The following is a 12,939-nucleotide window of genomic DNA, read 5'->3' on the forward strand; positions in this document are numbered from 1 at the left end:
TCTTTCCTGCCATGGCAGGGGGTCAGACTAGATGATCTGCTCAGGTCCCTTCCGACCCTAGAAACTATGAAACATTGTTTTCCAGCTCTCCAAATAGTTTCCCTGCATAGCTTGAGAGTAGGCACAGGAGATTTCTAACTAAGGCATTTTTGATAGTTTAAAACAACCATTAAACTAGGAATTTAGAAGTGGCACCTCAAATACTGCTCTTGGTATGCTGCAAAAGAGAGAGAGAGAAAAGTACACGTGCACATACGTGCACACGCACATAATTTTCCAGCTTTTTGTTTCCTTGACTTGTGTTAATTGTTTTTAATAGGAATACAAAAGGAATTGAGTGGTTGCTCTTAGCAGTCTCTTGGCAAAACTATAGGCAGGATTTGCATACTTTGTGGGATGTTTAACTATGAAAACGATTAATATAGTCCATTCTGTAGCCTCTGGTGTTTATTTAGCTATTAAATTTGGCTTATTTTGTGCTGCCTTCATACTTATTGTTTTAATTTATTTAATAGATTATGCACAGCTACATCCTAGACTTGTTAGGGAAACTGGAGGTTTTGGAATGGGTAGGGTCACTTGGGGCTGCTTGTACCTTTGGTGAAATAGGAGGTGCAGGAGCTGAAACTGTATAATATTGGAAATTTCTGTAGTTCCTAAATTGAAGACTACAGCGAGACCCCATATGCAGGCCCATATTAGGGGGATTTTTAAAAGTATTAGCATATTTTAGCAAGTTTCTAAATACTGCTTAGTGCAGGCGGGATTTAGCAGTGTTTTAGTAAATTCAGAAATGCTGGGAAGCCATGGGCAAGTCAGGGAAGAGAGACTGTAAGTGACTGTAATGCAGGGGCAGGGAATTATTTTGGGCAGAGAGCCACTTACTGAGTTTTGGCAAGCTGTTGAGGGCTGCATAGGTAGCCCTGCCCCCTGGTTGCCATATTGGGACTGGAAGTCCCGCCCCTGACCTTTGCCACCAGAAGTCCCTCCCCTTTTCCTCCAGAATTACTCCTTTCAGCAAGGGGTTTTGCCAGTTCTGAACTAGAAAAATACCAATTTATATTTTAAAAAACATGTACCGTAACATTCATTAATTTCACTTCAAAAATATTTTTGTCCTGATTTACATGTGTTTGTGTAGTGTACATGGAGGTGATTGCGCAATAGCTTAAGTTTTACTCTTGTATATTGTGGGGGGGGCCATAGGTGTGTGGGTGGATGGGGGGGTGTATGTGGTGGTGTGGGATTTGTGAGGGGGTAGATAGGTGGGGTGCAGGTGGGTGTGGGTTTTGTGGAGGGCTATGAGTGTGGGGGGGAGGGTAGCTGGGGAGGGTTGTGACTTGTGTAGAGCGGGGAGGGTTTATCCAAAGCCTGCTTCCTGTGGCAAGCAGAGCCCCCATCAGTACTCCTGCAAGCCCGGCCTCCATGCATTCCTGGCCCTGGCACAGGCCCCGTGCACCCACTCGCTACCACTGCTGCCCTTCTGCTACTTCTCACCACCCCCGCCACTTCAGCGCTATGTCCCAACGCTGCAGCTGGGAACCATATGATGCCGGAGTGCGGTGTGTGGGGAAATGGCTGCAGCTGGGGGAAGGGGCAGTGAGCAGGTGCACAGAGCACAGTGAGCACAGGTCCCATGTGGGTGCACTGGGTGCAGCGCCGGCGGGGCCCAGAGCAGGACAGTAGGAATATGGGACCTGGGCTGTGCTGCTGAAGCAGGGAGAGGAGGGAGTCAGCCCAGGCTCCATGCTCCTGTTCTGGTGCACCTGCAGGCCCCACACTCCCACCCGGCTGTCACTGCAGTCCGTGCACCTGCTCACTGCACCTTCCCCCTGCTTGTCACAGGCGTTTCCTTGCCTGCTGCGCACAAGCATCATGTGGTTCCTAGCAGCAGTGCTAGGACCGCAGGAGCCAGCCCTGCTGGCCTCAAGATCTGGGGCCATTGCCCACAGTCTTCCCCTCCCCTCCTTCTTATCTGTATTTCCCTTGGTGCTAGGAAGTAGGAACAGTCCCAGGCCAGAAGCCTCCAGCAGCCCCTGCTAGGCAAAGGCTTCTGACTGGGGCTTAGGGTGGGGGGTTGGAGGGGGGCAGGGCTAGACTGGACTCGCCGCAGCAACTGTTTAGTTCTGACTCTGGCTCCCCATGGGTCCTACTGCCCCTTCTCCTGTCATCTTTGACAGGCAGCCAGGGGCAGATTAATATTAATTTTCTAAATTTTTTAGGGGCCCCACGGGCTGGATAGAATGGCCTGTTGACTGGCTTTGGCCTGTGGGTTATATTTTGCCTGCCCCTGCTATAACCAGTTGATAACGTTCAGCCTGTGCTTACTAAGTGGTGGTCAGAAGCATACTTTAAGTATGGTAACAGTTACTAATGCATAGAAAACATTTTCCTGGTCTGGGTGAAACACAGATGCTTCAGCTGTCTTTGCAGCCTCTGGTGCATGCCCAGGAAGTGTCACAGAGAGAAGTCCTATCTACCCGTGCTTATTTTGTGCATGCCTGAGCCTGCAAATTAGGCATGCGTCAGCAGACAGTACAGGCATGCTTCTAAATGGCCTTGAGTGCATGCCCCCAGCTCTTCTTCACTTCTGCAGAACCTGAGTGCAGTGCTGCAGCGCCACCAAGACCAGACTGTCTTTATAGTTAAGGGTGCAAAACATATCTCGTTCCAGCTCTCTTTCCACATGACAAGGCTTTTTCTAAACAATCACAGGTCAGATGTAGGAATGTTTTTTCAGTTCCTCTTTTTCTGATGCATGTGAAGTATTACAGTACTTCCTGGCATAGGTAGAAACCCATAACCATGGAAGCTGGGACAGAATGTGGAGTTCAGTCTGCCATCAGTATAGTTTTTAACTGTCAGCTTAATGTTGTATTAAAGCCAGTAAAATAGGTCAATAGCTCATAGCCAGAACATGTTAAAAGAATAGTTTTTTCGAAAGTTATCCCTGAGGCATCAGCTGTTTGTGAGCTATAGTAGTACCATGGGGCTGTAATATAGTAACCATGAGACCCACTCCAAGGCCAGATGTGCATTTCAAACCACCGCTGCAGTGCTGCATGTGAATCAGTGCATGAATGGCATGTGCTGCCGGGAGCTGGAGGGGGGGGCACCCGCAGATGCTGCTGGTGGGCTGGCAAGCAGCAATTCAAGGGGTGCCTTTTTGCAGGGGGTGCACATGCACCTACCTGCACCCCCTACGCATCACCCCTGAATCAGTGCATGAAGACCCAGATGTACAGTGACTCTGCAGTGGCATGGAAGTAACTGACCAGCTGGAGTACATCATACTCCTTTCAGCTATTAGTTATGTCTTGTCCTGTAACCAACAAATTTTTTGAGCCTGGCCGTCTTCAGTATAGTTTGCAGACTACATGCTAATTACCGACTGCATCATTCTAACTGACAGAAAGGGGAGAAAAATGAACTGCCCCTACCCTCAAATAATTTCCTCAGGGTGCCCGACTTAAAGGGGGGTTTATGGAACTACAATATAAAATTACTGCCACAGAGTCTCAAGGTGCCCAGGTGACCACACACAGTCTCGCCCATCCAGTGGTCACCTTTATCTTCTCTGCCTACCAAAGGTACTCTCTCCTGTGTTCTTTCCTGCTTGTTCTTGCGTGGTAGAACCCAAGTCATTTGTATTGGGGTGGTTTCCAAGTCAGTGACTTCACAGTGGGATGTGGTATGAAGAACAAGCCACACAGCAAAAGCCACAGCAAACAACATCAAGAGAGACTGCCTCCCACTCAGTTGAATGCCTCAGCAGTCCCATACAGCTGTTTGCTGTGGTTGTATATATACCTCTGGTTGGTTTTCAAACACTCCTCTTCACTGGGTGGGGGAAGTGGAAGGGAGCTAATGAATTTGAGTTCTCCTGTACTGGAAGCTCCTGTTGGCTGTGAGAGCTTCAATTTCATACAGGACTCTAGACATTAATGGTATTTTATAATACATGTTGGTGCTCATCGTTACTACAGTTAGCTGCATTCATCAGACCTGAGTACAGTATTTAAATAATGAGCTGGACAGTAACATCTACTCCTTAAAATTATTGTAGTTGCTAACATAGCTAAAAACTTAAGAAACGGGCTGATAATGGGAGCACTATTATAATCTGATTAAGAACTGTGATCCTGCATCTGCTGCTGCTTCTATTAGAAGTTTTTTAACTCCTGAGACTCAGGTCCTAAAGTCAGCGAGAGTTAGACCTCTAAACAGCTTTGAGGAGCTGGGCCAGAGCTTGAGCCAGCTGTGAATGTTTGATTTCTCCAGGCACATTATTAATACTCTGTGACTGTGGCAGCCAGCAGGGTTTTCCCTCTACCAGCAGCTTTTCTGGAAACGGTTGTCTTTGCTTAAGCAGTTAACAAGAATTCTATTTTCTTTTCTTGTGCATTGTAGAGTAGATCTCAGCTACATGCATGCAGGTGTCTTTCTAGGCCTCTTTCTGCATGGCTGTCTGGTCACTTGGCCCCTCTGGAAGGTTTCCCCCCATGTGCTGCTGATTGTGCTCTATATGCTTGCCCTCTGAGCACTCTGTCTCCTGCCGAGACATTGTGGGATTGCTGCCCGGATTTTCCTGGAATGCAGCGACACAAACAGTCAGGTCATGGGGTAAGGGTGAATGTGCAAGTCCTGTTCACGCATGAGTATACTGTGAGAAAAGCTGCTGTGTCGGCACAACGTGATCTCGCGTGCATTGTAATAGGTCAGATGAGGGTACCGTGAACTGGGCACAGACCCGTAGTTCTCTACTTGCAGAGTAGCCAAGGCTTGTACTGCTGTGCATACACAGCAAGTCAGGAACTGAATTGAGAGCATTCCAGAGAGAGCATTAATAGCCATTGGCAGGGAAAGATTGATTGGCATGGCTGTATCACAGGTTTCTGTTCTGTCTGTCCAAAAATAAAGGGTCACTTGGAGTTGCCCAGTCACTTTCCTAGAGAGTACTAAGGTTATGTGGGAGAATGATGGCATCTACTTTGGAGGGGGGAAAAAGAGCCTGTTTGGAAGGAGTGAAGTATGAGGTAAAGTTTTGACATCAACTGGTATTAAAGTCGTTCTAAGAATGGAGCAGGAAGAGAAAATAGGGAACATGGCATATGTGATGACAAGCACAACCCTGTGATTTGGCCAGTATTTACAGTTCCTGAACATTGGTGAGGAAAACTGAGAGGATAAAGCTGATGTACATCAAGTTTGCTCTTCATTGTCAATTTTGTAGTCTTCCAGAAATAGAAACTGGTCAAATTGACTATATTTAGGTGTACAGTAAATATTTTGTACCAAGAAACAGCTTTCATCCTAGCCTATACTTATTCACCTGTATAACTTTTACAGACCAGCATGACGCATCTTTCCTACTCAAATGGGAAAAAACTGAACTTTTTCTTGGCATTTTTCAGTGGCAGAGTTGCATTCAAAACAGAGAAAATTTAATCATCTTAGACTGAGATAAATTACTATATTTCTGGCAACCCAGACAGCTGATAGTGATAAACCTGTTGCTTTAAGTAAAAGTAAAAAAAACGTTCTGTACTAGGGACCAGAGCAGATTTGAAAAGTCTCAGGAATATCTAACCAAAAAGCTTGTTCAGAAATTATAGGTGTATAATTTAGTTTGGGTAGGTTTTTAAAAGTGGCAGTAGTGCTTGTCAAATAAAACGTACTTCATTTTCCTTGTTAGTTGCAAGATACCATCATACTTGAGATTTAATTAGTAAATGTGGAACATTTCCTGCAATATTTCCAAATGTACCTAGTCTTTGATGCAGACTGACAGCAACATATGCTTTTGTTATAATTTAAAAACTGTAATAATTAAGAGGGGTCTGCAGAGAATGGCATTATCTTTCTCCAATAAATACAACGCTTGAATGTTGCTGGTATCTTTTTCTCTATAGTCCATACAGTCCCAATTGTTAATGCCTTATATGGCAAAAGTAGCTAAATAGAGACACGCTTAGATTCATTTGTATTTCAAGGTCATGTTTTGCCTGACATTGCTTAGTCAAACGACATAAATCTTAATTTATCATGGTTAAATTACTTTCACACAATAAAATAAATCATCCAATGCCTTTAAGTTTTAGTGACCGAGATTACTGAATCTAATGTTCTTATAAATGTGACCATGAATGCATGAAAATAGTCATATTTTTGCTTTTAAATCAGGTTTTGTAAACCTACAACCAGCTGTAGTCACAATATCAGTTCATATACCCTTTACAGGATAAACTCATTGCAAGATAGGTACATTGTTGGCAAACTGAATTCGTTTTCAGATTACTTGCTTCTGGCAGTAATTAGTGCCATGTTCAGTGTTGTTTTATGGTTAGGGATGGAGGATTACTTCTTTTAAAAATCATATTGTTGTAACTAGGGACTGGGGAATTTGAGAAGCAAGATGTTTGGTAATACTTTTTTTTATTGGACCAGCTATACAGTTGCAAGGTTTGTTCATATCAAATATTACCAAACAAACCTTGCTTCATGACAGGTGTTTCAAACGGGAAGTGTCCTTACTCCCCTTCATTGTAGGAGAATGGAAATCTGTGTTCTAAATAGCAAGATAATTCATAAAGAAGATTTTCAATAAAATATTTCCTAATTAACAAACCTGTATTCCTCAGGGTTCTTCCTGTCCTTGAATTGATCTTTGGTAGTTGCAGCAATAATAGACTGATCAGAGTCATATCAGATAATAAGAGGTTTCCTTACAGAGCATTTAAAACAGCAGAAATAGTGAATGTGTGCTTCCAAGCTGCCTTATTTAAACATAATGAGGGGGTGTGGTGTTTGTCCTCATGACATTCTTCAGCCGAAAGCATGGTTAAAGTCAGGTAGGAGTCTGAAGAGAATCTATGGTGTTTTCCTAGTCATGACACTATATTAACAGCTTACGTCTTCCTTTGGTATAGAGTGTATGAAAACTGAGAGTGCATCAAAACCACTGATTGAACAAACTGTTGATTTGGAGAACCTTAAAGGGTAAACCTACTTCACAACAGAGCACCCATCTCTCTGTGACTGCCAAACCTTAGTGTTTGGTTTAGCCACTCAGATTTCAGTATTTCATAAATTTCATAGACATTTGGGGTTGGAAGGGACCTCGCAAGATTGAGTCCAGCCCCCCCTGCCATGGGCAGGAAGTCTGCTGGAGTCAAATGATCCCAGCAAGATAAGCATCCAGATGTTTTCTGAATGAGTCCAGAGTAGGTGCTTGCACTACCTATGAGGGGGAGTCTGTTCCAGACCTTGGACACTTGGACTGTTTTTCCTTAAGTCCAGTCTAAATTGGCCTTCTAGAAGTTTGTGGCCATTAGACCTTGTTATCCCTTGGAGAGTCCTGGTGAACGGCTGTTCTCCCAGATCCTGGTGCATACCCTTTATATACTTATAGGCTGCCACCAAGTCCCCCCTGAGCCTTCTTTTCTCCAGGCTAAAGAGACCCATGTCCCTCAGCCTATTCTTGTAAGGCTTGCTCTCTTGGCCTTTGATCGTGCAGGTGACTCCCCTTTGGACTCTCTCAAACTTGTCTGTGTCCCTCTTGAAGTAGGGGGCCCAAAACCAGATGCAGCGCTCCAACTGCGGCCTCACTAAAGCCAAGCAAAGCGAGAGGATGACATCCCTGATTTTGGTTGAGATGCATCAGTGGATGCATGCCAGTTTGGTTTGCTTTGCTGGCTATGGTATTGCATTGGTGGCTCAGATTCATCGTGTGGTCAGTCAAGACGGTGCAGAGGCAGAAAAGGATCTTGGAGTCATTATTGATGCCGAAATGAACATGGGCCAACAGTGTGGGGATATGGTCAGGAAGGCCAACCGTACCTTGTCATGCATCCACAGATGCATCTCAAGCAGATCCAAGGAGGTGATCCTCACCCTCTATGCAACACTGGTCAGGCTGCAGTTGGAGTACTGCGTCCAGTTCTGGGCGCTGCACTTCAGGAAGGATATGCACAACATGGAGGGTCCAGAGGAGGGCCACTCATATGATCCGGGGGCAGCAGAGCAGGACCTACAGGGAGAGGGTAAGGGACCTGAACCTGTTCAACCTCCACAAGAGAAGACTGTGGGGGGATCTAGTTGTCATTTACAAACTAGTCAGGGGGTACCAGCAGGCACTGGGGGAGTCCCTGTTCCCCAGAGCACTCCCAGGAGTGAGAAGAAATAACGGTCACAAGCTGGCAGAGGGTAGTTTCAGGCTAGACATCAGGAGGCGCTACTTCAATGTCAGGGCGGCTAGGATCTGGAACCAACTTCCAAGTGAAGTGGTGCTGGCTCCTACCCTGGGGGTCTTTAAGAGGAGGCTGGATGAACACGTTGCTGGGGTCATTTGACCCTACTACTCTTTTCTGCCCATGGCAGGGGGTCGGACTTGATGGTCAGCTCCAGTCCCTTCCCACCCTACCAACTATGAAGACCCCCCAAGTCTCTTTCGGTCATGGTGCTAGTGAGCTTAGCACTGCCGAGCCTGTAAGTAAGCTGCCAGTTTTTCTTCCCAAGGTGGAGCATCCTGCACTTCTCTACATTGAATGCCATCAGGTTTTGTTCTGTCCACCTTGTGAGCCTGTATCCCCAGCCTGTCCTCCAGTGTGACCACCTTCACTCATAGTTTAGTGTCGTCCGTGAATGTTGTCAGTCCGCATCTGATGCCTGCAGGCTCCAGGTCTTGTCTAGATTGGGTCTTAGGCCATCTTGTATGAACTGGAGCCAGTGTGCAGGGCTGGTACAGTGTTGGACTCCTATGCCATGGGTAGCATCCATGGCACTGGATCCAGCCCATACACTGCAAACAGTGCATGTCCCAAAGCAGTGCTGGCATGCGCTGCACACAGCACATGCTGGATCCACTGCACAGAGGACCAGTTCCCAAGGCATTCCTAGTGGGGGTAAATTGGGGCGACTGCTGGGGGCCCTGCAGAGCCAGGCCGGCTCTGTCTGGCTGCTGCCTGCCACCGCTGGGCCCTGCACAAGCTGATTTGACCCAGGTCCCGCATCCTGCTACAGTTGTCTCTGACCAGCACACTGGATGCTCTGCCCTGCCAAACTGGCTCCATGTGCTGGCTTTGGCATGGTCTGATCCAGACAAGGCCTGGAGCCAGTACTAACTGGTTCAACAGGGCACCACATGCAGCACATGCCCCAGACCAACCTGCTGCTGTACTGCCTGCAGTGCCTATGGTGCTGGGTACAGCTTGTATATCAAACTAGCTCCAGCTTGTGGGGTCAATCAGATCTATGGGCCAAACCATATAGCTCCACAGGCCAGATTGAGCCTGGAGGCCATATGTTTGACACTCCTGCTCTAATATATGCCCTGTATTTCCTGAACCCAACTAAATTTATACATTGCAAGACTCCCATTTGAGGACTGGGTGAAATCAGGCCTTGAATGACCCAACTTTCCTCTCATCTCGTATTGAGGATTGGCAGCAGAAATAGAGAAGAAGCTGCAAAATTAAAAAATGCAGTTGGATTTTTCAGCTGAGTTTTAAATTAATCCTGATCTTTCTTTGCAGGCATTAAAGGCCACCCAGCATTGTTCATAGGGAGTGGGTAGTTAATTTTGGTACAGTGGCTGTCTTATGAACTTGATTGCTTATTCACTTGACCCTAAATGTTGCAAATTGCAAGCATTGCTGCAGTTTTAACAAACTATGGGCAGATTCTTCACCTGCTACTTGGATTTGATATGTAATACTGTTGCAGCAGATCAGAAGCACGCAGCTTTGCATCTCAGAGGCAGCTGTCTTTCAGCACTGCATCTGTTGATGCCTACTCACTAAAGGTAAAATGTATAAATAAATCTAATTCCCATTTTTCTCAGAGTGAGCTAAATACTTAAGAGTGTAAGTCCATAACTCACTCTGGGATAAAGGATGTATTATATTAGTGTAAAATAAAGGGGTGCACTGATAAAGATATTTTTGGCCAATACCGATGGCCAATTATTAACCAGCCATATCAGCCAATACGATAGCTGATAGGCAGCCTAGCAGTTTGGAGAGCAGTATCCAGCCAGTAAATCTATGGAAGGGATGTGGGGAGGGAGGTCAAAGCCCCCACGGCTAGGGAGGGAATGGGGCTGGGGCAGGCTCTGCCCAGCTGGTGTGGGGCAGGGTGAGGGACAGAGCCATGGTCTACTCGTCTGGGGAGTGCCAAGGGCTGGGGCAGTGGGAGTAGCTTCCTGCTCCTGCTTGTAGCCCCAGGGGTGGCATGTGGGGGGGCATATCCCTCATGGATTTGTGTGTGGGGGTGAGGGTGGTCTGCCCACTGCAGATGCGGGACCAGGGGCTGCACTGGCTTCTTCCCAGTGAGGGTGCCTGGATTGGGGCCGTGCTCAGGGCAGGTGGTGGTGACACTGGGAGAGGGTGGAACTATGGGGAGGCTACATAAAAATTTTTTGGTGTCTGTAGTCTCCACTCTGTGCCACAGCTGCTTGCCCCAGCCCAGCTGCCCCCTCCCCCCCTGGAGAAACTGGCGCAGCCCAGGCCCTGAGCCCACAGCAAGCAGCTTACCCTTGTGCCCCTCCCCCCCCAATCTGGTGGGGAGGGAGAGCACATGTCCCCCATGCTTCTCCCACAGGTGCATGCAGTGGCTGGAAGCCACCATCCCTCCCCGCGCCCCCGGATGAGCCACCTGTGGCTTTGTCCCATGCAGTGCCCTGGCTGGGCAACCCCTGCCTCTGCTCCACTCCCTCTCGCATCATGGGGGGCCTCGATCTCCCTCCCTTCAGCCTCCCACACAGACTTACTGACCAGATGCTGCTCTCTAAGCTGACTGGTAGCATTATTGACTGTGTAAACGCTGCTCATGTACGCATGAATGCAGCGTTTATTGCTGACCTTATCGCTACACTAGTCAAAAAAAGTGATTGTTGATAATGTCAGTTTTCCTTTTATCGGTGCCAGTCCAATATGGACTGATATACTGGTGCACTTTAGTAAGATATTGGAGGACTGGAGATACTTTTTCCAATTTTTTTGTAATCCTCATTGTTTTTTTAGAAACTTAAAATTAAACTTTTCCCTATTGTTCTGTTCTTTGTGATGTTCCTGTCATCACTTTACCCCTAAATTTCGAGACCACAGCTTTTTTTGCTTTAGTTCATAATTGCAGGGGTTTCCTGTTTGCTTTCTGTCTCTGTGCAGGTGCATCAATGTCAATGCAGTTTAAGTGACTCCTTTTGAATGGTGAATTTCAGCTCCAGAGTAGAGACAAATAGTAATCATGTTGTCTTGTATTCTTTTTAATAATTGTGATGATTTAAAATACTTAAGTTGAAGCGGCATATATTTGAAGGGGCTTTTAGAATATAGAGATTTCTTATCTGAATATTTCATGTAGTAATTGTAAATCGCTTTGAGAGTGAAAGCTGCCAATATATGAATGTTAGGGGTTTGCTGCACTGGGAAGTTAGCAAGCAGTAAGTTATAGTGGGAATTCTATAGTGCGTTACCTTCTTTTTGCTGCGCTGATCGTTAACTTTAACCGTTCAAAGTAGGTCAAATTTTGAGCTATTTTTACATGATAGAACAGGCCAATTCTGCTGCTATTGTGCAACAACATTTCCTGTTATTTAATGTCAGTAGTAATTGAAAGTCTGATTCATCTTTTTAGTATATGTAAATGTTTATACATATGTTGATCATCACTGAGTCTGTACCAGTAGATAAAAGACATCAAACGCCCTCTATTCCACAATAGAAATGTCTTTACTTGTCCCACAGATGCACATTTCTTTAGTCATGTTATAAAACAGGACAGGATATCGAATAATTTCAGTTGATGATTTTGATCCTTGTGTGTGTGTATGTTTGTATCAGGTCCATGTTTTTGCCTGTTCTAATATTTTTAAATGAGGGTGATGTTAGATATATAATATCTTTGGTTCTTATAGTAGTGCTTAGGGCATGTCTAGATGGCATAATTGCAGCACGCTGTAGAGGTGTTCAAGCTTGCTCATGTACCCCTGTGCAGGACTGCTTTTCACTATGGTGACATGCTCTTAGATTTGCACGACCTGGGAGATGAATGATCTTTATTTCTTTTATATGTACTGCACATCAGCAAACACTTTGTGGGAGAGAGAAATAAAATGTGCTGGATTTTATGTTTTGTAACTAACCTCGTGTACAAGCCTACTTCTGAAACCAGTTTTTTTCCTCCCTTTTCTTTTCAGATGTGTGGTCAGCAGGCTGTGTATTGGCTGAACTGTTACTAGGACAGCCAATCTTTCCAGGTGACAGTGGTGTGGATCAGTTGGTGGAAATAATCAAGGTATGGAATTCAAGGAGGTCTTGGGTTAACACATCACTCCTTGAACATAGATGTGAAAATGCAGGTTCCTTTCACCCTGGTATGGTACAGGTATTCAGATGCACAGAAGCCCTATTAGAAGTATGTTGCAATGTCAACCCCTCAAAAGTCAGAAAATGCTAGAATTCACGTTGGCTGTGCAACATTAATTTGTCCCCCTTTTGTGCCCATGCATTGTGATAGTCTTTTATTATATGATCTTTTTCCACAGGCCCCCTTCCTTGTTCAGTACACAAAATGATGAGCATTTAATGCATAGCTGTTTGATATGGTTGTGGTGTTTTTATTGTTCAGTGCCTAGCCCTGTGGTGTTTGCTTAATACTGGTTATACCCTGCATGGAGATGGAATTGAAAATTTCTTTGGAGGTATTTCTGGGCACCCATGATTAGTATTCGGGTCTTCTTGAGCATGAAAATTTTCTTGTCACCTTTGAAGTGAGGAATGGGTTAGTATTCCCATTTTACATGAGGAATCAGGGCAAACATTAACAATATCCACTGATTTGTGGTGATCACTTTGAATGAATAACTAGGACCTGACTTTTCAAAATATTTAGAATTATATCACATCATTTGTGTTTTGTGCACACATCCATTAACTTCAC

General features: G+C 45.5%; 1 protein-coding gene across 3 annotated transcripts in view; it reads left to right on the plus strand.

Moving 5' to 3' along the window:
* The window catches only part of GSK3B (glycogen synthase kinase 3 beta), a 242,558-nt gene that overhangs the window by 163,787 nt on the left and 65,832 nt on the right, over window positions 1-12,939 (plus strand). For all 3 annotated transcript variants that reach the window (XM_019548715.1, XM_019548717.1, XM_019548716.1), the window contains exon 7: window positions 12,197-12,294. In XM_019548715.1, coding sequence (XP_019404260.1) covers window positions 12,197-12,294 — 98 coding nt within the window. The remainder of the gene's footprint in view (window positions 1-12,196; window positions 12,295-12,939) is intronic.

Source organism: Crocodylus porosus, unplaced genomic scaffold (genome assembly GCF_001723895.1).
Source record: "Crocodylus porosus isolate Cpor-Errol unplaced genomic scaffold, CroPor_comp1, whole genome shotgun sequence".
In the NCBI taxonomy this organism is placed as follows: domain Eukaryota; kingdom Metazoa; phylum Chordata; order Crocodylia; family Crocodylidae; genus Crocodylus; species Crocodylus porosus.